General features: G+C 54.9%; 2 protein-coding genes across 7 annotated transcripts in view; one reads left to right on the forward strand and one right to left on the reverse strand.

The window, feature by feature from the left end:
• The first annotated feature begins 5,419 nt into the window (after window positions 1-5,419).
• On the forward strand, window positions 5,420-18,278 carry NLRC3 (NLR family CARD domain containing 3). Its single transcript, XM_026049097.1, has 18 exons — window positions 5,420-5,445; window positions 6,171-6,319; window positions 7,749-9,492; window positions 9,695-9,781; window positions 10,744-10,827; window positions 11,808-11,891; window positions 12,354-12,437; window positions 12,857-12,940; window positions 13,716-13,799; window positions 15,072-15,155; window positions 15,878-15,961; window positions 16,054-16,137; window positions 16,477-16,560; window positions 16,697-16,780; window positions 16,866-16,949; window positions 17,233-17,316; window positions 17,594-17,677; window positions 18,188-18,278. Exons 1-18 carry the CDS (start codon window positions 5,420-5,422, stop codon window positions 18,276-18,278), a joined length of 3,189 nt encoding a protein of 1,062 aa, XP_025904882.1.
• Window positions 18,279-23,000: 4,722 nt separating this feature from the next.
• CLUAP1 (clusterin associated protein 1) overlaps window positions 23,001-24,831 on the reverse strand; it is a 52,659-nt gene continuing 50,828 nt past the window's right edge. For all 6 annotated transcript variants that reach the window (XM_026049106.1, XM_026049102.1, XM_026049105.1 and 3 more), the window contains one exon: window positions 23,001-23,326. In XM_026049106.1, coding sequence (XP_025904891.1) covers window positions 23,174-23,326 — 153 coding nt within the window. In that variant the 3' untranslated portion in view covers window positions 23,001-23,173. The remainder of the gene's footprint in view (window positions 23,327-24,831) is intronic.

Here is a 24,831-nt window from a genome sequence, read left to right on the forward strand (position 1 = left end):
TCCTKCTGGGAGGGCAACCAGGGCTGGGGGAGCAGCCGTGCACCAAGCACCTACCTCCCCGAGCCGCTGGGACGGGCCCAACGTGGCGCGGCCTCCGCGTAGGATGTGGGTGGCTGTGAGCCGCTGCGCCGAGGCCAGGGCCTCCTCAGCAGCTCCTCGCAGCGATTTGCATAGCGCCCGCGCCGCGGCAGGAAGGAAGGGCGAGCGAGCCCCGGGGCGCAGCAAGGGCTGAGGAGCAAACGGCCAGAGGAGCCGCTCAGCGGGAACAGCCTCAGCGCGGGGCCGAGGSCGCCGCTGCGCTCACCTGCGCGTGCCCAGCGCTGCGGCCACCGCCTCCTGCCAGCCCCTCTGTGCCCCTCTGGAGGGGCGGGGACGGTCCCGTCATCCAGGGGCATCCTGCTGCCATCTTCTTTCTTGAGCGACCTCACCAAGGCGTCAACAAGTCGCACTGCGAGGAGGCTGCCGCGGTGGAGGCCAGCGTGAGGCCTGGGCCATGGAGAGGCCCTGCRGCCGGCGGCTGTGACTAGGGCTGGCTGCTCTGCCCTCCTGCTCGCGCGGAGACCTGGAGATGCTGCCAGGAAGCCCAGGTGAGGTTTGGGTGGGGATGCTTTCARCTCTGCACTTTTCCTCATGAAGGGGGTGGCTTAAGGGGGGCTGGAGGGACGGGAAGGCAGCTCTGATGCTTTACCAAGGAGAAGGGTCACTGGCGACCAACTGCTGCAACAGCTCCATGAAACGGAGGCGCTGCGCTGGGCTCATCCGCGGTGGCACGGGGAGCTGTTGGAGAAAGGTGACAGGAACAGGCAATGAGAGACTGATTTCCTGTGCCATCTCACAGAAGTGTCGCCGCCCAAGGAGAGGGGCTCGCAGCAGCCTCGTGCTCAGGTCCGAGGCCCTGGCCTGGCTGCGGTGACACAGCCCAGCTCTTCCAGCTGGGCTCCCAGGTGACCATCCTGGCTTGCTGCCCTGTCCTACAGCTTGGCCAGAGGTAGGGAGGTTCAGGGAACGCACTAAGCCTTGGGGATGAACTCAGAAGTCTGAACAGTTGCGTCCGGCCCCTCCTCAGGCCTTTTCGTGCAGCGGGATCCTCCAACCCTCTGTGCAGGGCAGATGTGAGCGCGAGGGGCGGCAGCGTGGCAGTGCCYGGGTGCAGGCAGCCGTGCAGTGCCCGGGCATGGGCAGCTGTGCAGCRTGTGCTGCAAGAGCACCACAGGTGCCTGAGGGCTCCAGCTTCACTCTGTGCCTGTTCCACCATGGACATCGTTAGGAAGCGCTTGGCTCCCCTGGGCACAGGGCTGTGTGTGAGCAGCAGAAACATCGACCGACTCCGCAAATTCCTTAAAGCTCTGCTCAGCCTGGCAGTCAGTATTTGAGATGAAATTAATATTTGGGGAATAAGTTTGTCCTAGTGAGGCTGTGAGCTCCATCGCAGAGGTAACACATTTATGCAGCTCAGATTGTTCTTCTGATCGAGTTTTGGGGGGAAAAAACCCAAAAGCCTGGTAGGAGATAGATTTACGTTATCCAGGGACCCTTGGGGGACTTCAGCCTTTAGCACTGCCCGCTGCTATATGGCCTCCTAGTCACACAGCAGGAGAGACCTGGCCGCCCTGGGCAGCGTGTGGCGTGAGTGCAGCAGGTCTCAGCTCCTGACCTTGCAGCGATGCTTCACACTGAGTCACGTCTACACGAGAAGGGCTCCAAGCACTGCCTGGTTCCAATGGCCTCTCTAGTTCCAGAGGAAGCCTGGTAAGCACAGGAGGGCCTGCTGACAGTTTGTACCTGGAAAACTATCTGTAATTGCAGTAATTCTGCACCATCAAACCCAGAAAGCAGGACTAAAGCCTGAAGTCATATGCAAAATTAGGTGATAGGGGAATTACTTGCAAATCTGCAAGGTTCATAAACGGGTAGAATGTAAAATACTGTAGAAAATACATCATTGCTTCACTGAAATAGCGTTTTGATACTTTTAGTTTCTGCCAAAAGGTGGCAGCCTGAGTTAGCGCTTTGCAAACGTGATCATTGAGAGGAATGTCTTGGCCTGGTTGTTTCTGGGTATAGCTCAATGACCAAGGGCCCCTGAAAGCTGGGATCAAGTCACAGGTGGATCAAGTACCGTGGGACTCTTTCTCACTGACCTGCACGGGGGGACGTGGCTGCCACTGCGCAGTCTCAGCGACGCCGCGGGGAGGAAACCCGGCACTCATCAGGAAATGGTGGAAGAGCTCACAGGCTGGTTTCTGTCTGAGCAAATGCTCTTGCCATGTCTGGAGGAGAGAAACCATGAAGAGATGGGGTGCTCAGCCRCACCAGCTGGAGGAAGATCTGAAAGACATTGCACCAGATCAGAGGTTTTGATTCCTTGGCTCTCCAGGCATCCCCAGCCAAGGTAGTGAGAGGCAAGCACAGGAACAAGGGGGTTTATAGTAAACCTGCATGCTGCAGTTGGGCTTTCAGCTCTTTGCCATATGCAGAGCCCTGCAGCTCTCCAGGACGGCAGTCAGCTCTTACCCAACAGTTTGGTGCCCGCAAAGCCAAGCAAAGTGCTGCAAATCCCAGAGTGCCGGGGCCAGCCTGGCACCCAAGGCTCTGCAGGCAGCAAGGGGCCTGTCGGGGTGTTAAGCAGACTGCCTGCCTGTTTGGGGGAACCACTCTGCGGCTCCACAGGCAAGATGCAAGCAGGGGTAGGGTGTGTGATGTGCAGCTGCCCGAGCGTCTCGCAGCTGCGGTGAGAGCCGGGCCGCCCGCGCTGGCAGCAGGGCCGCTGCGGTCGGGGTGCAGCCTGCGCAGCGCAGCGGTGGCCACACGTGCCCTCTGAGACGAGCTGCTTACCCCATCTGCCTGCACTGGTGCCCCCAGGCAATGACGTGGAGGCTGTGCTGGGGACACGGAGCCACATCCAGGAGGAGCAGCACCTCTTACCTGCTACTGGGCATGGCACGAATGAGGACACGTGGTTGACGCTCCTTTAGGAGACATTGGTGTCTTGTTCAATGGAAGAATTTCCTGTGGGAGGAGAGAAACATCATCAGAAATCCACTGTGCCAAGGGGCACAGACAAAGCCTTCCYGCACGTCACCTCCCCCGGCTTGGTGGGAGACGGTTCCCATGTCCCCAGAGACCCACGTCCTGTAGCAACCCACTGGGTGGACAGCTGCTCCTGGGACCATCAGTGACACAGCAGCACTCTGCTTTTAAGTGAGAAAGAAAGGGATTATTTTACTACTGGGCAAGCAACTTAAAGGTTTCCCTTTCCCAATATTTCTCATCATTACTCCCTGGGAAGCTCAGCAAGGGATGTAAAGGACAAGAGARGGAGAGGTGATATTTGAGGTATACTTGAGGAGAGGTGCCCCAGCACTACTCCTGGGCCGAGCTCTCGGAGCTCAGCAAACAAACAAACAAAAGCACTAATGCCAAGTTCTTGTGAGCAAAAACCCCCATTTMCCTCCCTCCCTGGGGCTTGCAGGTGCCTTTCATCAGCTAGGCTGACCTAACTAGGATGCAGCCTCCAGAGCACTCAGCATCCTCTGAGTTGCCTTAGAAGTTTCCAAGAGAAACTTCTCTACTGGAAGCAGAGCATTAATGCTGACACGACAATATTTGCTCTGATTTATTCTCCAGGTCAGACCCCCTTGCATGAGCTAAACAGAAGCTGCAGGCTTCCAGCAGCAGTATTATATTTTGAAATAGCGCTGGAGAAGATGATCAAATAATCTCTGGCATTAGAACAGGTTGTCCCCAAAGGGCTTTTTTATCTGGTCATATTTTAGAAGAAAAGACCCAACAGAGAAACATCACTACAAACAGGAAAAAAGGAAAAAAAAAAAAAAAAACACAGAAGAAAAACCCACCTTCTTGTCTTTTGGCCACATTACTGGTCACACAGCAGAGGGGAAGTGGTGCCTGCTGCCTGCAAAGGCTTCACTGAACTTATGCACCTGTGAGAGAGAAGACATCAGCAGAGTGCAAGCTGAGCAGTGACCTGCTCAGGGAGCTCCCTGAGTTGACTCCTGTCTCCCGCTGGCAGCAGACCCCAGCTGTGGGGCAGAGGGCAAGGCAGCCCTGKGCTATGGGGCAGCGTGCTGGGTTCAGGGCTGGCCGTGCCCAAGAGCCCAGCTCTGTCCAGGGAAAGKCTGTGGGTTAGAACAGCCCCCAGATTTATGTGATCTAGCCCAGGGGGCTGGAACAGCCCCCTGCTTCCCCTACCCCATCCATGCAAACCCATGTGGCCACACAAGCAGCTCCTGTGTCCTGAGGGGACGTGTCACCTGGGAGCATCCCGAGCGAGACAGCCCTGTAGACCACATCCAGGTGTTCCCTGCCTATAAAGCAATTGGATTTAGCAGGGAGGTACACACGCACAAGGAAAGAAAGGAGTGGTTCGGCAGCAATCCTGCAGCACCCACAGGGAGGGAGCAGGTGGGTGCTCCCCCTCTGAGCGGGAGTATGATTAATCTGCAGTGCCAGAAACGGAGCGTCTGCAGTGCTCTGCAACAGGATGTGGTGTTTGCCACCGCTCAGCGAGCGGGACGGAGGCAACGGGGGAGCCTGAAACTGAAATGGGCCCTCCGAGCTCTGCCTCAGCTTCCTTTCTAGCAAAGAGAAAGAAAACTCGAGTCCTGCTGCCCCTGGGGTGATGATGCTGGCCCCTGAGTGCTTGCCAGGCACCCCTCAGATGGCCTGGGGACCACTGCGATCATACAGACAATTAAAATGATCCCTGTCTGCCCAAGAAAAGCCCTGGCATAAATGGCTGTGGTGGAGGCACCAGGAAGGTGAGTGGAGTCTGGGCAGTGGGACAGTGACACGGCAGCACCACGGACCCACCTCTGCCAAGCTCATGAACGCCGTCGCCTTTTAACATCCCAGGATGAGGCAGGGCAGTGCCAAGATTGGCACTGGGAGCTCTGGGCTGCCAGAATGCTGCACTGGGAGCATGGCAGGGGCTGGGGACAGCTCGGAGCCACTGGCTCAGCCAGTGTCTCCATGTGCCAGCACTGGGGGGAGGCTTTTCCTTGAGGAGCTCCCAAGCGGGCAGCCTGGCTGTGCACACACGTCTCTGGCCTSAGCTGGCACATGCTGTTCTCAGCAGGACACAGCTCACCCACAGCTACCAGGATGAGCTCTCACGCCCTGGGAGGTTCCCTGTCCCCCATGTTCCCAGCACGCTGCAAGGAGACAGCCCCTTCGCTCAACACCAGGGAGCAAAGCGCTAGCTCAGGGCTGCCTTCTTCCCACATTGCTCCTGATGCTCTTCCTCTTGTCCCACCAGGAAAATGGATAAAGGCTGAGTGCAGCGGAGGGAGCCTCGTGTGACGGGCTGGTGGGGACGCCAGCCAGTCCATGGGAAGGTGGCGGGCACGGGCTGACRGCCGCGCTGCTGCAGACAGCTCCCCTTGCCCAGGGATCACTGATGTCTCGGGAGGCCTCTCATGGAAGGTGAGTGGCAGTGAGGGCAGGCAAGAGGCAGCCAGATGGAGCAGAGCTGAAGCTGGAAGAGYGGAAAGCTGCAGGGTCGCCAGGCTGTGGCTCTGCACTGCTGTGGGCTGCTGCAATGACATGAGGAATTTGCACTGAAGGGATGTCTTCAGTAGTGCAAGTCTCTTTGCTTCCATCCCTCTTCCCTTCAGGAGGGATGCAGTGGCACAACATCCATACCACAGAACACTGGTTCTCAAGCTCTTGTCCATTGGCCAGACAGATGGGCAGTTCAAGGAAATCCATCTCCTTGGTAGTCTTCTTTTACAAGCACAGTGAGATGGGCKGCCAAAGTGTGAAGATTGATAGAGGTTCTTGGTCCAAAGGCTTGGGGACTGCTGTGCAGACACAGTGGGAAAGGCTCTCTCTGGAGACAAACTGTTTTCCTTAGATGGTTATCTCCACATTTACTCTGCTTCCAAGGAGAAAYGTAATTTCATGATCATAGGTTCCTTTGGTTCTGCTTTCTACAGCTGCTGTCTTGGCCAAACAGCTCCTAATAAAATAGCCTGCCACAGCTTAAAGATGGTGTTTTCCCAAGGAGGATGTCGTTAGGTGGCAGATCCCTCTGAGGGGCTTTAGTTCACCCCCTGCTCACAGGTGCTCCATTGCTGTGGTTGCCCACTGCCCACTCACAGAGTACCCAGGGCTCATAGAGGCTCCGGCCCCCTTCTCCTCTCCCACAGAGGCTTGGATCAACCGCTACCAGAAGCAGCTGGCGAGGTCCATCTCACCGCAGTTCCTGGAGGAGATCATGTGCTACCTGCGGAAGCTGGAGCTCCTCACRGCGGCGGAGGCCAACCGTGTGCGGGAGGTGAGCTCCGTGCCGGAGCAGGTGAGGGCCCTGGTGGACGTCCTGGCTGGCAAGGGCAGCTACGCCTCGCAGTCCCTGCAGACCTTCATCGAGACCACCAACTCCCAGCTCTACCTCCACATCACTGTTTATGGTAGGCAGGCCATTCTGGGGCCTGAAGATGGGTGTCTGTGGGTCTGTTCTTTGGTTATGGGTGCTTGCTGGAGCATCCTTGGGATGTGCACAGAGTGAGACTGCACTGAGCTGCTCGGTCAGGTCAGATGCCCTGCACAATGATGGGCTTGTTCCAGGGGCTCCTCGAACCTTGGTTGGGCAGCATGAGAATAGCTCCATGGCAGGTCTGAGAGACCTTCCTCCAGCTTCTGGTGCACCTCCATGGGCACCCCTGGCATTCATCACTGGCCACATGGGGGCAATGGCTCATGCTCCTGCAGGCAGAGCAGAGTGGTGGTCAAGGGCTAAGCCAGCATCTAGGCCTGAGTGAGTCACAGGAGAGAAAGAGGCACTTTGAGGGGAATACAGCACAGGCCCCTTACCTTGGCAGATGGCACGTTCCAAGGAATTCGCTCAGGCTTCGCTCAGGCAGCCTGATGGACCTGGATGAACCCTCACTGCCCCTTCAGYGCAGCAGTGTCATTATCAGAGATACAGCAGCACCTCAGGCAGGACATGCACCCTCTGCGACTATTCCTCAACCTGGGAAGGGGAAGAAACAAAAAGAGAGCACTCAGACATGCTGACCTGCAGCTTGGAGGCATCTCCTCTGGGCTCACCAACCAAAGGCACCAGCCCTAACATCAGCCCTATCAAACACAAAGTAACTTCTCAGGTTTGTGCTTAATAAATTGCCACCTAAGTAGTGAAATGCGACTTCCCTGCTGCTTTCAGTGAGGGAAATGGAATAATGCAATCAGGAAGGAGCTGCCTGGCTGGTAACAGGGGCATCAGGAGCTCAGTTCTCACTGTGCTCCGTGTCTGCCAGCCACCAGCGAGCAGATCTCTACAAGACATCTTGCACTTCATTTAAAACTGTAAATGACTGTTGCTAAGCTAGTGCTGGGAGCCACCTGGATGCTCAGCGCCACACAGACAGCATCCTGAGGGACTGGCACCGCAGCAGGGCACAGAAAGGCCACTGCAGCCACATCCCCTCGAGCGCTGCAATCAGATACACCCAGAGCGGGCCTGGGGATGCCCCCAGCCCAGTGCCGAGCTCAGATGGAGTCTCTGGGCAGGGGCTGTTACGGATGTCCCAGAGGAGGCTGCTCAGGACACCTAAGCCTAAGAGGGCTTTCAGGGTCCTGCTACACACTGCTGCCTACCACACTTCATGTGCTTGCCCTCTTTATAGGAATGGCACAAAGGTCATGTCTTCTGTTTCCATTCATGGCAATGCTCCTCCTCCTGCTCTCCCCCTCATCCCTGCTGAATTTGCTCTCTCTCCACACAGAACCAATGGTGCAGAAGCACCTGGAGAGCCTCCAGRATTACTATGGGAACGGTCTAGAGACAGGGCCCCCGCAGCGACTCACAAACCTCCTGCTAGTGGAGGGCTTGACAGATATCCAGCAGAAGGAGCACGACATCCTGCAGATCGAAGTCACTAAAGGCCTAAGGAACGCGTCCAAAASCATCCCTCTGGAGAAGCTCTTCCTGCCTCTCTCCAAGGTCAGCATCCCCCCTCGGATCTCCATGACGGTGGGGGTGGCCGGCATCGGCAAGAGCACATTGGTGAAGCTCTTCGTCTACACCTGGGCAAAGGGCGAGATCAACAGGGACATCCTTTTTGTGCTGCCTCTCACCTTCCGGGAGCTCAACACCTATGAGAAACTGTCCGCCGAGAGGCTCATCCGCTGCGCGTTCCCCCACATCACGGAGCCCAACTGCATCTCCGCGGGCACTGCCAGGACGCTGCTCATCCTGGACGGCCTGGATGAGTTCAAGACTCCCCTGGATTTTGCCAACACAGTAGTCTGCACTGATCCTAAGAAGGAGATTCAAGTGGACAATTTGATCACCAACATTATACGGGGCAACCTGCTACAGGAGGCTTCCGTCTGGGTCACTTCGAGGCCAACAGCGGCCAGGCAAATCCCCGGGGGGCTTGTCGACCGCATGACAGAAATAAGAGGCTTCAGAGCTACAGAGATGAAAGACTTTTTGGACCAGATGTTCCTGGACAACAGAGACTTATCCAGTCAAGTCCTGCACCACATCAAAGCTAATAGATCTTTACACATCTTGTGTACAGTTCCTGGCTTTTGCTGGATTTCTGGCTCTTCCATAGGTTATTATCTAAAAAACAGGACTGAGCAATCCCAAGAAATGACAGTTGTTCCTAAGACCTTATCAGAAATCTATTCCTACTATTTTAAAATGGCTTTGAGCAGTGACTGGCCAGAAAAGCAGAGAGAGACACTTAGGATAGAGCAAGCTATGAACAACAGCAAGAAAATCATGGGTAGCCTGGGCAGACTGGCCTTCTACAGCCTGCTCAAAAGGAAGTATGTGTTTTATGAACAGGACATGAAGACTTATGGCATAGACCTTTCCCTGCTGCAGAGCAGCTTGTGCAGCAGACTGCTGCTCAAGGAGGAGATGCAGTCCTTCACAGCTTATTATTTCTCCCACTTGACCATTCAGGAGTTTTTAGCTGCCATTTACTATTACACGGCTGCCAAGCGGGCAATATTTGACCTCTTCACGGAGAGCGGCATGTCCTGGCCCAAGCTGGGCTTCCTCAATCACTTCAAGAACGCTGTTCAGAGGTCCCTGCAGGCGGAGGACGGGCAGCTTGATATCTTTGTGCGCTTCCTCTGCGGGCTTCTCTCCCCGCAGGTTAACAAGCTGCTCTCGGGGTGGCTCCTGGCAAAGGACGAGCACAACAGCTTCAGGAGCCCAGCAATCAGCTTCCTCCAGGGCTGCCTCAACACAGACTATGTCATCTCCTCAAGGACAGTGAACATCATGCAGTGCCTGTATGAAATGCAGCACATGGAGATCGCTAAAACAGTGGAGGAAGCCATGAAGAACGAGAGTTTGTCCGGGATGCTCACGCCAGTGAACTGCTCTGCCTTGGCCTATCTCCTGCAGGTCTCCGATGTCTGCGTGGAGGAGACCAACCTCTCCAACTGCCTCACTTATAATGTCTGCAAGAGTTTGCTCCCCCAGCTCCTCTTCTGCCACAACCTCAGGTAAGTTGCCATGGGATTTCAGGAGSAGAAGCAAGCTGGAACCTTGGACTGCTCCCATTTTTTCTGTGCTCTGTAACTCAGAATCTCGGGCGTCTATAGAAGGCGTAGACCTACCAGCACTGTGAGGCAGCAGGCAGATCTGCCCTGAGTATTGCATTTCTGTCCTGAGCACCTCTTGCTTCTGCTTTGTGCTGCTCTCCAGGCTGGACAACAACCACTTTAAGGACAACGTGATGGAGCTGCTGGGCAGCATGCTGAGTGTGAAGGACTGTCAGATCCAGAAGCTGAGGTAGGACCCAGCCCAGCCCAGATGGGGCCATTCCTGTGGGGAGCAGCTAAGGGGGATGCACAGAGTRAAGGCTGGGAGTGACCTAAGAAACTAGGGTGGGGGGGCTTGGGGAACAGCTTTCCCCACTGACTCCCCAGGGGGCTGGGCCACATGGATGGCCCCACGTGGGCTCTCTTGTCCCCATGCTCTGTGCTGAACTCCTTACACCTCATCTTGGGGAAAGCACTTTCTCATGGCAGCTGGGCAGGCTGTCTCACCTCATTTCTCAAGGACATCTGCCACCAGCAGCCCTCCATTTGCTTCCTGTGCAGACCATCATTCAGGCAGGGCTGCTACTGGTGCCACCCAACTTGTTTTTTTTAAGCCAGATTCCTGCCCCTTTGCCACTCCTAAACCTATAATTTGGATAGCGAGACACATACGGCTTGTCCTGGGAATTTGCTTCCCAAGGTCCTGGCTGCGTGGCAAGGATGGACATAGGAGGAGATGCCCATCTCCAAGCAGACAGATCCCCTAGCCCCCAGCAGGTAGAAACCTCCTTTCCTTGTGCCCCTTTCCTTCCTCATCTCTGGCTGAACGTCCCTGCACAGACCTGTGCTCTGAGGTGCGTTAGGAGAACAGGCAGAAACAGGAGCTGCCAAGACCCAAACCCAGGAGCCTCAGTGCAGATGCTGGCGAGTCACAGCATGAATGAATTCCAAGCCTAGAATCAGCTTTCTGCTCTGTCCTTGCAGTCCCCTGCCTGGTGTTCCCCCAGGGGGGCAGACCTCTAAGCACCATCTATTTTGCAAAGCCTGGAGGAGTCCTAGTGCAAACCAAACTGATTCTCTCCATCACTCTCCTCTGGTGTGCTTCTTCCTACCACATCCTTCCCAGTGCAGCCAGCAGGGCTGGCAGAACTACCAGGGGCTGTGAAAGCCTCTTTCTTCCCCACAAAATATCTAATTTCTTTTTCTTGGCAGTTTGGCAGAAAACCAGATCAGCGATAAGGGAGCCAAAGCACTGGCCAGGTCGCTGATGGTCAACAGGAGCCTGATGGCACTGGAGTAAGTTACCCTGCCACTAGCTCGTGCCACGCAAAGCCCACTGGTGTTGGGGGTGCATCAGCCATTCCTATGGCCACAGTGGAGCCAAACGCCACCTGAGCTGGTCCCTCTATCGAGCTTAGGGGTGGCCTTCAGTCCCCAAGGTGCATTTCTGACCAGGCAAATTCAGCTCTGGGGAGCTGCTGGCCTGGTGTCCACCGCAGCAGTACCCGCCTGGCCTYAGTGCCTGCTGCCTGTAGCTGCTGTGCAGAACGAGGGGTGAATGATTCCCCCGAACAACCCAGCAAAATGGCCAGGTCTGTGGGGGTGGATTTGGTGGCAGTGCTGGTCTGGTGATGCTCTGGGCACCCCTGAGAGGAGCACGTCGTGATGGTGGGTGCCCCTTAGAGCAGGCAGTGCAGCTTTGGCATCTGCCCAACAAACCGGGGTGCCAAGGACCCTGCTTATGGGGGAGAGGAGGACATGGGCACCACGGCCTGTGGGGAAGGCTGGGCAGCCAAGAGCCTTGTGGGCTTGGGGCTCTTGGAGCACCAACCGATGCCATGGCCATAGCACTACCCCCACAGCGAGCTCACTGCTAGGGATCCCACCTGCTGCAGTTCCAGMCCAGGAGTTCCCTAATAAAGACCAAACCAAAAGCTAGTACTGGCACTAGTGGTGCTGAATGTGGCACCAAGCGCCCTTTTGCCGGGCCAAGCAAAGGCGACTGCAATGGACCTCTGCCACCTCTCTGCTTCCCAGTCGTGTCCCTCCAGGAGCAGCCCCTGGGCACAGAGCTCCAGAGGCACACAGGGACATCTGCAGTGGCACTAGGGCTCAAGGAGCAGGGTGGGCCCAAGGTCCTGCCATGCGGTGGCACTTGGCCTGAACAGGGCACAACCCTCCTGGAGACCTGCWGCCACAGAGCCAGCCCCTGCACGGGGACGGCTGCTGCCCTCTGTCTGCTAACGTCTGTCTGTCTGTCCCCTGCCTCGGCCCAGCCTGCGAAGCAACTCCATCGGTCCCAAGGGAGCAAAAGCACTGGCTGATGCACTGAAAAAAAATCAAGTCCTGCTCTCTCTGAAGTAAGTTTCCCCCTTTCAACTTCCACAGCACCTCTGGGAGCAGATTCCCAGGACAAATTTCCCTGTAGCCATCCCTCATCCTATCCAGAGTTTCCTCCCATCATGGGCCAGTGGCCTGAGGAGCCTGSTGCTCCTCTGCCCTGCAGAGGCAGTTGATTTTTTTTCATTGCTGATTTGGGTTTAGAATTTGAACTACTTGACTGACACAAGTCTACCTTCCTAAATGAAAAAAAAATACTTCTGGCCAAGCAAGCCCTGAGGAGGAAAATAATGTGGGACAGGAGGGTGGAGGAGCCCGGGGCAGAGATGCATGGGGCCGGACGCCCTTCCCAAGCTAGAGAGAGGCACCGAGAGCCGCGGGCTGCGGCTCGGCAGGGCTGCTGGGGCGCAGGGCAGGCGGCGGCGCTGCCCTGTGCCCGCTGCAGCARCGCCCCGCACCGCTCTGCTCCTCTTTCCTTGCAGCCTGCAGCACAATGCCATAAAGGAGGAAGGCGCCGTGTTCCTGGCTGAGGCCCTCTTAACCAACCACAGGCTGACGACCTTGCAGTGAGTGCCTGGGACACGTCCCCCCGGGCCCTGCTTGTGTGGCCACCCCCTGGCTCCGTCACAGCCCAGCGCGGCTGTGTCCCTGTGGCCTGCTGCCTGCACACGGAAAGACAGAGCCTGGCCCTTCCTGTAGCTCTCCCTTCCCAGTTCTTCCCAACCAGGGGAGGCAGTGAGCCCACTTTACCTTCCCCACACCACTCCTCATGGCAAAGACCTCCCGTAGCTTTAGAGACAGTCAAAAATGTACAGAGYGAACCCTTGAGTGCCTATTTCCTGGCCTAAAACATCCTCAGGATGGATACAGGGTAGAAGGGCACTGCCAGAGCTGAGGAACAGTCTAAAGAGGACAAGGAGGCGCGAGTGCCACCCCGATGGAGATGTACCTTGAGCTGTTTGACTTGGGTGACTTTCCTCCGCAGCCTGCAGAAAAACTCCATCGGAACCCACGGTGCCAGGAAAATCGCAGAGGCGCTGAAGCAGAACTGCAGCCTCAAGGAGCTCATGTAAGAGTCTGCAGAGGCAGCGTGAACGGCTGGGACGAGCTGAGGGGCGGTGATGCCAGCAGGGAGCTCCCCTGGGACCTGTGGGCAAGAGTTACAGGCGAGGTCTAGGCGCTGGTTTCACAGCCTGGGCAGATTTTGACAGCTTTGTCCAGAGGGGTTCGCACAGGTGGGAAGGACACTAGAATGGCTTTGAGCTCCGCTGTGCTGAGATGCTCTAGAAACCTGAGCAGCAACAGGRAGCAGGTAGCCAGGAAACAAACCGGGAGGCCAAGCCTTCCCTCCCAAAGAGGTGAGCAGTGGGGTCCCAGGCCCYGTGGAGACATTAAAAGCTATTTCAGCTACAAGACAACATTGATACAAAACCAGGGATATCATTTGGCCTCSCACCCATCTCGAGAGCGGCCGTGATCCCAATGTTCCTGCTAAAAGCACCCACCCCCCTGGCATATCCCACTGCACACACACACATACACACACACATGAAGGCAGCTGGGAAATTGCCCACCACATAGCGAAGAGGAAGGGTCTCTGCGCATGTCCTGGGGGATGCTACCCCAGACAAAGRCCAAGAGCCTCCAGCAGCACAAGGCAGGGGGCCAGGCCCTGTGAGGCCATGCCTCAGGACAAGGGGAGGATGCTAAAGATGGTATTTTGCTCACAGCTCACAGTTCAGGCTCAGAAAGGGCAGGCCTGCGAAGCAGCTCGCGTGCTGCTCGAGCGCAGCGGGCTGGCGGYGACGTGGCCACTGCTAATGCATCTTCCCCTCGTGTCCCAGACTCTCCAGCAACTCCGTAGGAGACAGCGGCTCTGCTGCCCTGGCTGAAGCGCTGACGGTGAATCACAGTCTGCAGAGCCTCGAGTAAGTCCTTCACCCTCAGCAGCCCCGGCTGCCCTAGTGTCCTGCTGCAGGGGTCTGGCCCTAGGTCACTCACACGCAGCTGGATGCAGCTCAAACGGCCCTAGGGCTGCTGGGTCTCCCATCATCCGTCCTCGTGTCTCCGGGGCCAGGGGAAGATGCGAGATGGGACAGGCTGGGGGCGCCTTGGGACCTTCCCCCTGGGGTCTTGGAGAAGCTGCCTGCCTGGCACGTGGCAGTGAACTCTGGCACCTTTCCTGGTAGGGTTTCTAGCATTGTTAATACCTTTAGAGTGGGAATGTTAATTAAAACCACTTTGCTCTCAGCTGAGGAGGTCTGGTATCCTGCAGACTCATGTCCTGCTTCYCCTCTGCTCACCCATTATGGGCACAGTCCAGCATCCTCATCCCAGCAGCATCCTCCAGCAGCCCTGCCTGGATCCCTCCCACGCCCTCAGCTGCCCCTTCCAGTCCCGCCAGGCCCTTCCCGTGTCCCCGTGTGCCTGCTTTGCTGAGCAGCCAAGAGGCCCCGYGTGCGCTGTGCAGAGCACAGCAGGGCGGAGAGCTAGGACTGCTCAAAGCAACGTGGGGAGCAGCCCTTCCTTCATCACCAAAGGCACTGAAGGAGTTAAGCCCCAACCCAGACGGTGATTTTTCTCCTGCCTTTGAAGGGTACTAGTAGTTTGAGGCTTTTTCCCTGAAATGCAATTAGAATTGACTAATGAGGTCAGCAGAGAGCAAGGTGGCAGAGTCAGGGAAACGGTTTCACCTCCAGAAAGAGCAGTCAGCGAGGCCGGCTCCTCCCGCGCCGTGGAGCAGGGGGCTGGCGGGCACGGGCAGCCAAGCTGCCCTTCCTGGGCTCTCTGCAGGCCCGGACTGCGTCACCCAGCCCTGGCAGGGACCAGCAGCCACAGAAACTAGGTCCCTGCTGGGCAGGTGCAGGGTGGGCTGCCTGGGCACGAGGCTTTCTAGAAGTGGTGCCAAACCCTGTCACCCCTGCTCAGCAGGGCCTTGTAGGGGACAGCAGAGCGGTGTCCCRTCCTAGTGGGATGGATGCTCCTGGCCTGCCACTCCTGCCAGGCTCCAGCCATGCCCCACAGCCCCTTGCTGGGTTCCCACTGCTCCTTCTACCACGTTTCTTCTTCCTTTAGCCTTGCAAAACCTCAGGGCCCTCCCCTGGCTCCCCATAGCTGGGCTCCCAGTGCAGCAGGCACAAACCCCTGGCTTACCCGGCGAAGCCTRGAAAGGCCTGTCCTAATGCCCTCCTCTGTGCCAGTCTCCAGAGCAATTCCATCAGCAATGCCGGGGTCACCGCGCTGACGTGGGCGCTCTGCTCCAACAAGGGACTCGCCAACCTCAAGTAAGTGACAGCATTTCTGGCCTCCTCGTGGGAAAGTGCTGCCACGGTGGCTGGTGGGGCTCGCACAGCAGCTCCAGGGACACAGGAGAGCTCTCGAATGCCCAAAGCAGCCTCTGTCTCTCCTCGCACTGACAGTCTCTTCTGGCTGTTAATTTTCTCCCCTCGAGAYGAGCACCAGTTTGGCCAGACCTAGAAATGAAACAGTTACAGTGGGGAAGGTAGCTGGCAAACCATACGGTTTTCAGGTGTGTGGGATGTGCAACTGAAACCCAGCTGCTCCGAGGAGCAGAAAACAGCGGGACACGGCACCTAGATCCAGTCTAACCTCCCTGCTCACAGGCCAGTCCACCTTGATAGCTGCTTGGGCAAGTGACCTTAGCTAGATTTAGTCCATTCTTTATAACAGAAATCACTTCATGAGTTGTTTAGCTCCCTGTTTTCAAAGGATCACTCAAAGCTCTTGGACAAAGTGACTGCACACAGCCCCCACCGTGGGCTCTCACCTTATGCTTATCCTCCTCTAGAAAAGGATGGGAAAAGCAGCAGTTTCTGTTTGCGGGCAGCATTTTTTCCCTGGAGATGCAGATGCAGGGAATGGAGATGCAGACACTGATGGAAACGCAAGTCAGAAAGAGCATCATTGAAATAAAAGGTTACAGCGGGCAAGGGACTTGGCACTTCCCTTGTGCCCTAAGGCCACTTTCTCCTCTCTTTTCCCCTAGCCTGCGGGAGAACTCCATTGGGAAAGAGGGGGGCCCTGCCATCGCCCGAGCCCTGCGGACCAACAGCACCCTCAAGAAGCTGGAGTGAGTCTGTGCCCGCAGCCCCGCTGCTGCACAGCCGTGCTCAAGATGCATCCAGCCGCATTTAACTCGTGTCCTCTGCCCTTTGCCTCTAGCTTAGCAGCAAACCTGCTGCATGACGAAGGYGGCAAGGCCATCGCTTCAGCCATGAAGGAAAACCGGGCGCTCACGTCACTCCAGTGAGTTCTCCCTGGGAKCTAGCTCGCTTCTCAGGCCTCATTTTCAAGCCCCTCCAGTGGCTACCTGGCAGGGACACTATTCCTGAGCCTCAACCCTGCCACAGCATGAGGGCAGCTTCCCTAAATTGTCTTCCCATGGGATTTGCATCAGGCATACCAAGTCCAAGAGGCTTGCAAAGGCCTTGTCAGAAGTACGGGGTGAGCAGGTGCCTCCATTACTTTGGAGGCAGTGAGCAGAGGGGTGCTGGGCTCTCTTCTCTGGCTGCTAGTGCCGAGCCTGGAGGGATGGGGATCCTTGCATCACGAAACAGAGCTTCACGTCCCACTCTCTTCCTGCAGCCTGCAGTGGAATTTCATTCAGGCAAAAGCCGCCACAGCCCTGGCACAAGCACTACAGTCCAACAGCAGCCTGACCAGCCTCGAGTAAGTARGCAGCTGGTGCAGCTCAAACCCTTCGAGGGCTACCAGGTCTCCCATCAGTGTCTGCTCCGCAGTCACATCTCAGGGGCTCAGGCCCCAGGGGGACGCGTGAGGAGCTGACAGCGCTTGCCTGCCTTAGCTTGCAGGAGAACGCCATCGGTGAYGAAGGAATGGCGGCTCTGTCTGCTGCACTCAAGGTCAACACAACCCTGGCAGATCTCCAGTGAGTGCTTGCGCTGTGTTGGGCACCTGGCATAGTGTGGTGGCCTTGTCAGGACAGACACTGAAGGGTCCCTGTTCTCTTGCAGCCTTCAGGCAGCTTCAGTTGGCACAGTTGGAGCCCAAGCTTTGGCAGAGGCCTTGATGGTCAACAAGAGCCTGCAGAACCTGGAGTAAGTGCTTGGTGGGGCCCTCAAATCCCTGYTGCTGTGACACCGCTACCTGTGGGCTCTGAGATCCTACTTGCCAACTCAGAGCTGCTGCTACCTCCGTAGTGTGCTATCCAGATTGTGGGCAGCGTAACCCCAGCTCATCCAGATGTCTGCTTGCTGSCAAGGGGCCATGTCTCTCACCTTCTCCTCACGTCCATGGATAGCACAGGGCCTGGCTGAGCCRTGAGCCACCTCGGGCTGCCTGCCTCACTTGCCCTTCCTCACGGCCTGTCTTCCTTCACAGCTTGAGGGGAAACTCCATTGACGTGACAGGGGCCAAAGCAATGGCCAACGCACTGAAGGTCAACCGCAGCCTCCGCAGGCTCAAGTGAGTATCCTGCTCTCCCGGGTGTAGGTCCAGGCTTCCTGGAAAGGGCAGCAAGGGGACAGCAAGGCCAGGCCCTCTCATTGTAGCAAACCACTAGACTGACATGCTCCTCGCAGCCATGTTTGCACACACTTATGCACAACGCACACACGCACCTGGACAAGTAGAGCTGCACACCTGTAAAAGGAGGCCAGCACCCTGTGGCTGCAGAGGGAATTCCCTCCCTGCAGTCACGTCTCCTTGGTCAACGCTTCCTGATTTCCTCGCCTCCCTGCAGCCTGCAGGAGAACTCCCTGGGCATGGATGGAGCCATCTGCATCGCCACRGCTCTGAAGGGAAACCACGGCCTCACCTACGTGAAGTAAGTGACTGCTGAGYGCTGAGCTAGACGGCAAGGTACAGGGGAGGAAGACCCCAGGGCTGGTCATGAGAACCCTCTCCACTGCCRGTAACGCCCCGTTCCCAGCTCTGTGCAGGGATTTCCCTGGCAGGGTATTCTCCTCTCTGASTGCTGGCATCCACACACAACTCTAGGTCTCGTTGCTCCTCCCTGCAGGGTCAGCAATCCCTCTAGGGCAAAGAACTACCCTAAAAGGCAAATATTCTCCAAAATACTACACGGCCAGGCTGCCTTAGCCCTTCCAGCTTCCCAGAGGCTGGTGATTGCCTCATACCTGCAGCCTCCAGAGTCCCAAATCCAAAGCCTCCATGACCAAGGTCCCAGCAAGAGCTCCAGGCTGGGGTGGGGAGGGTGCAGAGGATGTTGGTGTAAAGTTGGGGAGCTTCTCCTGTACCCGCTCAAGATCTTGGTCACCTCCTGTGACCAAGCCTGAACTCCTCTCCTCTTCTGCTCCCTCCTCTCCTCTCCCAGCCTGCAGGGGAACCGCATTGGCCAGTCAGGAGCGAAGATGATCTCAGATGCCATTCGAACCAACTCACCTGACTGTGTTGTGGAGGTGTGAGCTTGGCTGGCTGCAGCGAGGACATGGTCCCCTCGACTAGGACACCTGTGCAGGGAGCTGCTTGGCCCTCCACTCGCACCTGACAGAGGAAAACTGGAGAAAGGAGAGTGTCCGAGCTCCCCAGCACAGCCCAGGAGGAGCTGCTCACAGCAGTGGGTGCTGAGGCCTGGAGCCTCTGGATCCACAGCCAAGACTTGCTCCTGTTAAAAGACAGGAGTTTGCAACTTTGCCCCTGTTCATCTAGGTCTTAGGGGATCTTTAGGGCTGCAGGAATGGGTAAAATGCAAAATAGAGGGCAAGGAAGAGGGAGGAGGGGAAAAGAGCCCATGAGTCAGGCTCTTCTCACATAGTAAATGGGAACCAAGTCCCCATCACCTGCAGTAGCAACCCTCTTGTGATCTCTCTCCTGCCAGGGAATGCAGAACCGTGCTGAGATCCAGTCCCAGGTCGGGTACATCCTGACCACTCAGGAGCACTGCTCTCGTGCCAGACTGAGTCTGCAGCAGTGCCCCAGAACTCTGCTCATGGAGCCAGCTCCCCTCCACCTAGGTCACGAGGGTAGGGATCCCAGAAGAACTGGGTGAAGAACTTCTCACCTGGCTAAACAGTGTCCAATCCAGCAGGTTTCCAGGTTACTYTGGTCCCAGAGAGTTACCAGAGGTCTGTCGTTTCTTTGCTCAGATCAGACAGTGTGGTGCTTTGGACCTGACACATCAGAGCAAGGACTTCTGCCTGTGCAGGGTCTCTGTAGGGTTCCAGGCAGCAACTACAAGCTGTGGTGTTTGTCTTGCCCTCAAGAGCAGGTTGGTTTGGGCTGAGCATGGCAGAAGTGTTTAATCTGTCAAAYTTCTCAATCAATGCCTCTTGGAAGAGGCATGAATCCCAAAAAATGGAGACCAGAAAGACCAAAGGAAATGATGGGGAGGAACAGGAGGATGTTTGTGGGAGGAAGAGCAGTGCACAAGGATGGGCCATCTGTAGCTGATGTGGCTACATGTTATAGCGGGGAGCAGCTTGTCAAAAAGTTCTGGCCTGCTGCCATCAGTGGTGCTGACCTTCAGACATGTCTTCCTGCTGCCCCWGCTGCAGAGCGGGTCCTCCCCTGGCAGGTCACCTTTTGGATGGGTGGCTGCTGAAGGCAGGTGTCACAGGTGGTGCCTTGGTGTGCATCCCCAGCAGGAGCTGGGTTTAGATGGATTGGTTGCYGAGTCCTCCTGCAGCAGCTGCTCCATCCTCTGCTCTGCTCCAGCCGGAGTAACGCACACTGCTGCTGCATTCGGTCCCGTGAAAGACATCTTCAAGGAGCTCTGTGGCCTGATCCTGCAGAAATGCTGGGACGACCTATGTCATTAAGTGCACACTTGAAAATAAAGTGGTTCCTAGCTACAGAGCTGCCTTGTGTTGCCCTTCTTGTTGTAGAACATCACACGTGACATTTGGGGGACACTGTCAGGCCCGAGCCCTGCTGCCTGGACAAGAGATCCCACACCATGTACTAGTGTGACAGGAGGGCTCATGGCTCATCCTGCCTTTTGACAGGGACAAGGTGTATGGGCCATATGGTGACTGGCCTCCAGGTGGGAGGAGGAGGACATAGCCTGTAAAGGAAGGGTTTAGAGGCCTGGTCAGTGCTAAGTCCTTGCACACAGGAATGACTTCCAGCTGCGTTCCCCACTAAAGTCAGTGGTCACTCCCACCAGCACCGGCCCAGCAGTGGTGGCCAGAAGGCAATCCCAGCTGGTGCACACAGAACCAGATGTTCTTTGCCTGCTATGGAATGGAGAGAAAAGCTGCCTCTGGTTGAGAGCACTCAGTCACTTCGTGGAAACACAGGATGCAGAGCTGAAGGCACCAACTCTTCTTTGAGCTTTGGAACAAACTCCTGTTTAGCTGTGGTTAAACTCCACACACTTCCTCCTAAGGAAGCTGATATTCACAGTGATTCTCCCAGCACATCCTGCAAGGAACCTGTGTTGAAGAAGAGCTGCCTGAGCTCAGCACTGCACTTGGGACAGGAAGGGAGCAGAGAGCTGCTCTTTGCCCAAGGCCCCAGGCAAGCATCAGGTTGGGATAAGCCAGGACCTAAGCTGAAAGGAACACCTAGTCCCAAGGCAGGGAGCCAGGCCAACTCCAAATCTGTGTTGGCAGAAGTCCAGAGTCAGGATCGCTCCATGCCACCACTGTGGCAACTCTTGCTGAAATCTGGGGACTTCAGCTTGCAACTCAGAGTCTGAGCTTGCTGTGTGAGAATCTTCTAATGCAAACAATGAGGCACTGTAAAAATGACCCACTGGCCTGAAGAAGGCCCTGTCAACTGAAAGGGAGGGAGTGCTTCCAAAGCCTTTTTTTYCCAGGCAGAGGGAACATGAATTACAGGCTGAGTCACAAACTCCCTCAGGACACAGTGATGTGGAGTGATTTAAGCCCTACCTCTTTCACCAATATTTCCAAGCAGATGGGGTGGCTCAGGGCCAGCCCTGCCCAAAACCTGTGCATCACCCACAGCTGTCAYCCATCTCAGGTCACCTGGAACACCAACAGGAGACAGAGATAACAACCCTCAATTGGCCTCAGTTCTGTGCCCTGGAGCTCTAGGAAATGCAGAGCTAATACAAAATCTGCAATATGTTTTATCTGTCTGTGCACATGTACGAAGATCTAGTTACACACTGACACTTCCCAGCTGAAGGTGTCAAATAGTTGCAGGGTGCATTTCCTGGGAGGTGGCAGTTAAAATCACTGCTGTTTGTGTCTCACACAAGAACCTGCAACAGAAGCCACGGCCACCCTAAGACCTGAAAGGCTGGGTGGCAGCGCTGCCTGAGGAGCTCTGTTTCTATACAGAAGGTATGAAGTCAGCTTTCCATTTCAGCTACAAATTAGGAAATAAGACAGAAAACCATAACTCTAAAATTGCAACTAGAATGAGAATGCACCCAATTTTGTAAGAAATCTCTCTCTTGGCAAGATTCATCTCTTTTAATATGAGAAGTGGATCAGAGAGGATTCCTTGCATTACATGGGAAAATGTTTTCAGAACAGATCCTAAAAACAGCCAATCTTGGCACCAGGGAAAGGAAACTCTCAAAAAAAGACTATGCTAACAAATTTGCAGTAGATGTCTAACACTAAGAAACCTGTGCTCCGTATTTCCTTCCTCTGAAGTGTAGTAAAGAGAATTAACTTCATAGGGTGTAAAATGGCCCTAGCCTTCAGCTCAAACCTGTATAACTGTGCGCCTTTCAGTACATCACTGCACCCACATATGTCCCCTTGTCACTGTAAAAACATGCTGGTTTATTTACCTGCAAACTTTTGTCCTTTCCTGACATGACAGTTCAAGTTCGGAGCTTTGCTGATGAGCATCTGCCTGAAGTGTGAAGATTCCACCATAAGGGTCAGAGACACGGAGGGAAAATAATTCTTGTGCATTCCTTCCTTCAGCACAATGGAGGGGTTGGACCTGACACTAGATTTCAGGTGGAGAAGCAAAGTACTTTGCTGATGCAGAAAAAAAGAGAAGGGCAGGAGAACAGCCTGGGCTCATCTGCCTGGATGAACACCCACTGAAGTGAACTCTTCTAATCAAACACTGATTTCTGCTCCTGTGAAGATAAATTGTGAGGACACAGCAGAACTAAAAGAAAACAGGCAATACACTGTATAAACTTTAGCCATTTTGCTGTAACCTCAGTGTGCTTTTGTTCATGCTATCAGTCTAACCTATGGAACCTCTTAGTTTACCAAACTCTTCTGTTATCAACAGACTAACAAAGCATGGTTACCTATAAATTTTTGATGAAGTTCCAGCACCATCACTACCCTATAGTAATGCCCAGCTCCTATCATATTGCTTGATGGCCCTTGCATACGTTTTCTTTAATCCTCACGAGGGAAACTAAAGATCTTGAGATATTCTCTTAAAATTCCTCTCCCCTTCTGCCAGTAGTGCAGAGGGCAAGATGAGGGTCATGACACAAGCAGTAAAAAATAGCATTAAAAAATGCAACAGAAGAGCTAATTGGAAGAAGCATTTTGTACCCATTAACTTCTAGGGATTTCTGAATTTGGACATTTGATCCTGGATTCCCATGGATGAAAAGGAAGACAGGCACATATAGAAACGAAAGGGAGCAATAGTGGCTAAACTTTTGGCCTGTTTAAGTACCTACAGCTCAGTCCACAGAAGTCTCAGTATGTTTTAAAGGCTGATTTTGTACGGATCTAATTACAATGCAGTCCTGCTTGGCTGCTCTCAAGACATTCAAGCATGGCCCATTTCAGTTTAGTTTAGTATAGTTCCCATTGACGTAGCTGAAATACAGAGGGAGACTGCCTTGATACCCTGACGGTGGGACTGAAGGTGGTATTTGAGAATCCCTTCACTTGTTCCCTTGTTTTCACTTTACTTCTTTGGACCAACTGGCACTCCTCTTTGTAGAGACAAGCCCTTGATTTAGTAAGGGGTATGTTTACAATAAATAAATTCAAGCCAGATTTAAAGTCAATTTAAATGTGCTCCGAAAGCAGCTTTCCATCCAGATTTACTAAGCCAACAAGTCTGTCTGGATGTTGTGAAACGCAGGGAAATCAAGCACACAGTGCTCACTGGAGTGCAACTTTTGGCACTGTGGTGCATGCAGGCCTCTTCTAAGGCAATTATGGAAATAACAGCATTCCCCATTACTGTGATTCTAATTATGAATGAACTGCTCATACTTCGAGAGGCACAAGACTAGCAATCCAAGTTTAATTTTCAAGTTTAATGAACATTATATACCAACTCCTGAAATTGGACTGGCAAGCACTTTTCAGATGGCAGGCTGTTAGCTCCTGACCTCCAGGCTGTCCAAAGTTTGCATTCCAAGATGCCTCCTGGTCCTGCTGCTGAAGAGTTAGAAGTCATTATCACTTTCCTCTAGTGGCTCTGGCTTCCTCGCCCGGCGATTGGATTTGCCAGCAGAGATTTCCATGCTATCATCTTCCACATCTTCATCATCATCGTCATCATCATCATCCAGGTCGATTTCACTGTCGTCCGAGTCCTCCTGCGGGAGACAGCAGAGGATTTGCAGCTAGTTTGATTCTCAGAGCTACGTGCTACCAACAGATAAAGCTCCCTATTCACAAGGCATCTCTGCCAGCTCTCAAGTAGAGGATGCTGCTTCTGGCCAATGCTAAGTTGCTTCATCCCCTGCACACGACATGAGCACACACTCAGGGCAGGTGCTGGCCAGGAATCTAGATCTGGATTTGCTCCAGTGAGCGGCAGCAGGTCCTGCCGAAGGGGTGGCTTCAGCCTGTAGCTCAGGCTACTACTCCCAAAGGAGTGAAAGGCTGAGCTGAAGACCCACCTTTAGCTTTCACCTGCAATTCTTCCCTTTACTAGACAGTGGCTGCTTCATTCAATCTGTTGCACATCTCCTTCCACACAGAGCAAGGCTGATAACAGCCTCCCTCATTTCAGCTAAATCTGCATTAGTAAAAGCTTTAAAAGCTTTTAAGTTAAATTAAGACCTAATGTGAAATCAAGGGACTAGTGGAAAAAAGCAACTGCAGGAGCAAATCTTACCTGCACCTTGGTCTTGCGCATGCCTGGCTGAGCTGGGGCAGGTCCCCCCTTGGAGAGTCAGGGTGGAAAGAACAGGAAAGGCAGACCAGAAAAAAAATACGCACAAGAACACAAAAGAAAACAGAAAGCAACCAGAATGACAGCAGAAGAGAGAGCAGCAGGCAAAGCAGGTGTAGCTGAAGTGCCATGTGCCATACTTGAGAGCTGTTACATTGCTTTCCAGCAAAGACACAGCAAACAAACCCAGAATAGGGAAACTGAGCATAAGCTGCAAGGAAGAGCAGCTCCCTTTCCCAAGAGAGGAGCCCTGCAGGTGCCCCTGCCTGAGACACATCCCCCAGGAAAGCAACTGCCCGGAGCTGGGTACAGGAGGGCAGAGAAAGCTGGGAGAGCTGCATGGCCTGGGCTCGCYCTGCCCCTCTGCACGGGGCAGCAACCACCTTCAGTTCAAGGGCTCCCTTTGCCTTCTTGGCAGCTCCCAGACTCCAGGGCAGYGATGGGGTCAGTGGTGGAGCCTCCTCTCATCACACATGACTGTGYAACTGCAAGAGATGCCCTCGTGCTCCACAGAGAGGGAAAACTCTCTCACATGGGTAGGCACAGATGCCCTGAGCCGGGCAGGACACCTGGGACTTGGGGCAGGACTGGCCCAGGTCAAAGTCCCACCATTCACAGAGAGAGGAGGAAGGAACAAGAGCCACACCAGCAAAGAACCAACAGAGGCCTGGCACACAGTTGGTGGCTCTTGGGGACCCCTTAGCTGCACAGTCTGATTAACTCTCTGAGGGCTTCCAACCAGTCTCACAAGTTTCCTTCCCTAAGCCTTAGAAACATGGGAGCCTGTCACTGTCCCTAACAACTCCTGCTCAGATCCTGCATTAAGAGGTCAGGGCCAGGAGGTAACCAAGGTAGCTGCAGCTGAGGGCACTGAGAGGCAGAAGGTCTTGGCTCTCTGCACCTGGATGTGCTGGGGCTGAGCCA

The sequence above is a fragment of the Nothoprocta perdicaria genome, unplaced genomic scaffold, assembly GCF_003342845.1.
Source record: "Nothoprocta perdicaria isolate Ctin4 unplaced genomic scaffold, notPer1 scaffold_59, whole genome shotgun sequence".
Lineage (NCBI taxonomy): Eukaryota > Metazoa > Chordata > Aves > Tinamiformes > Tinamidae > Nothoprocta > Nothoprocta perdicaria.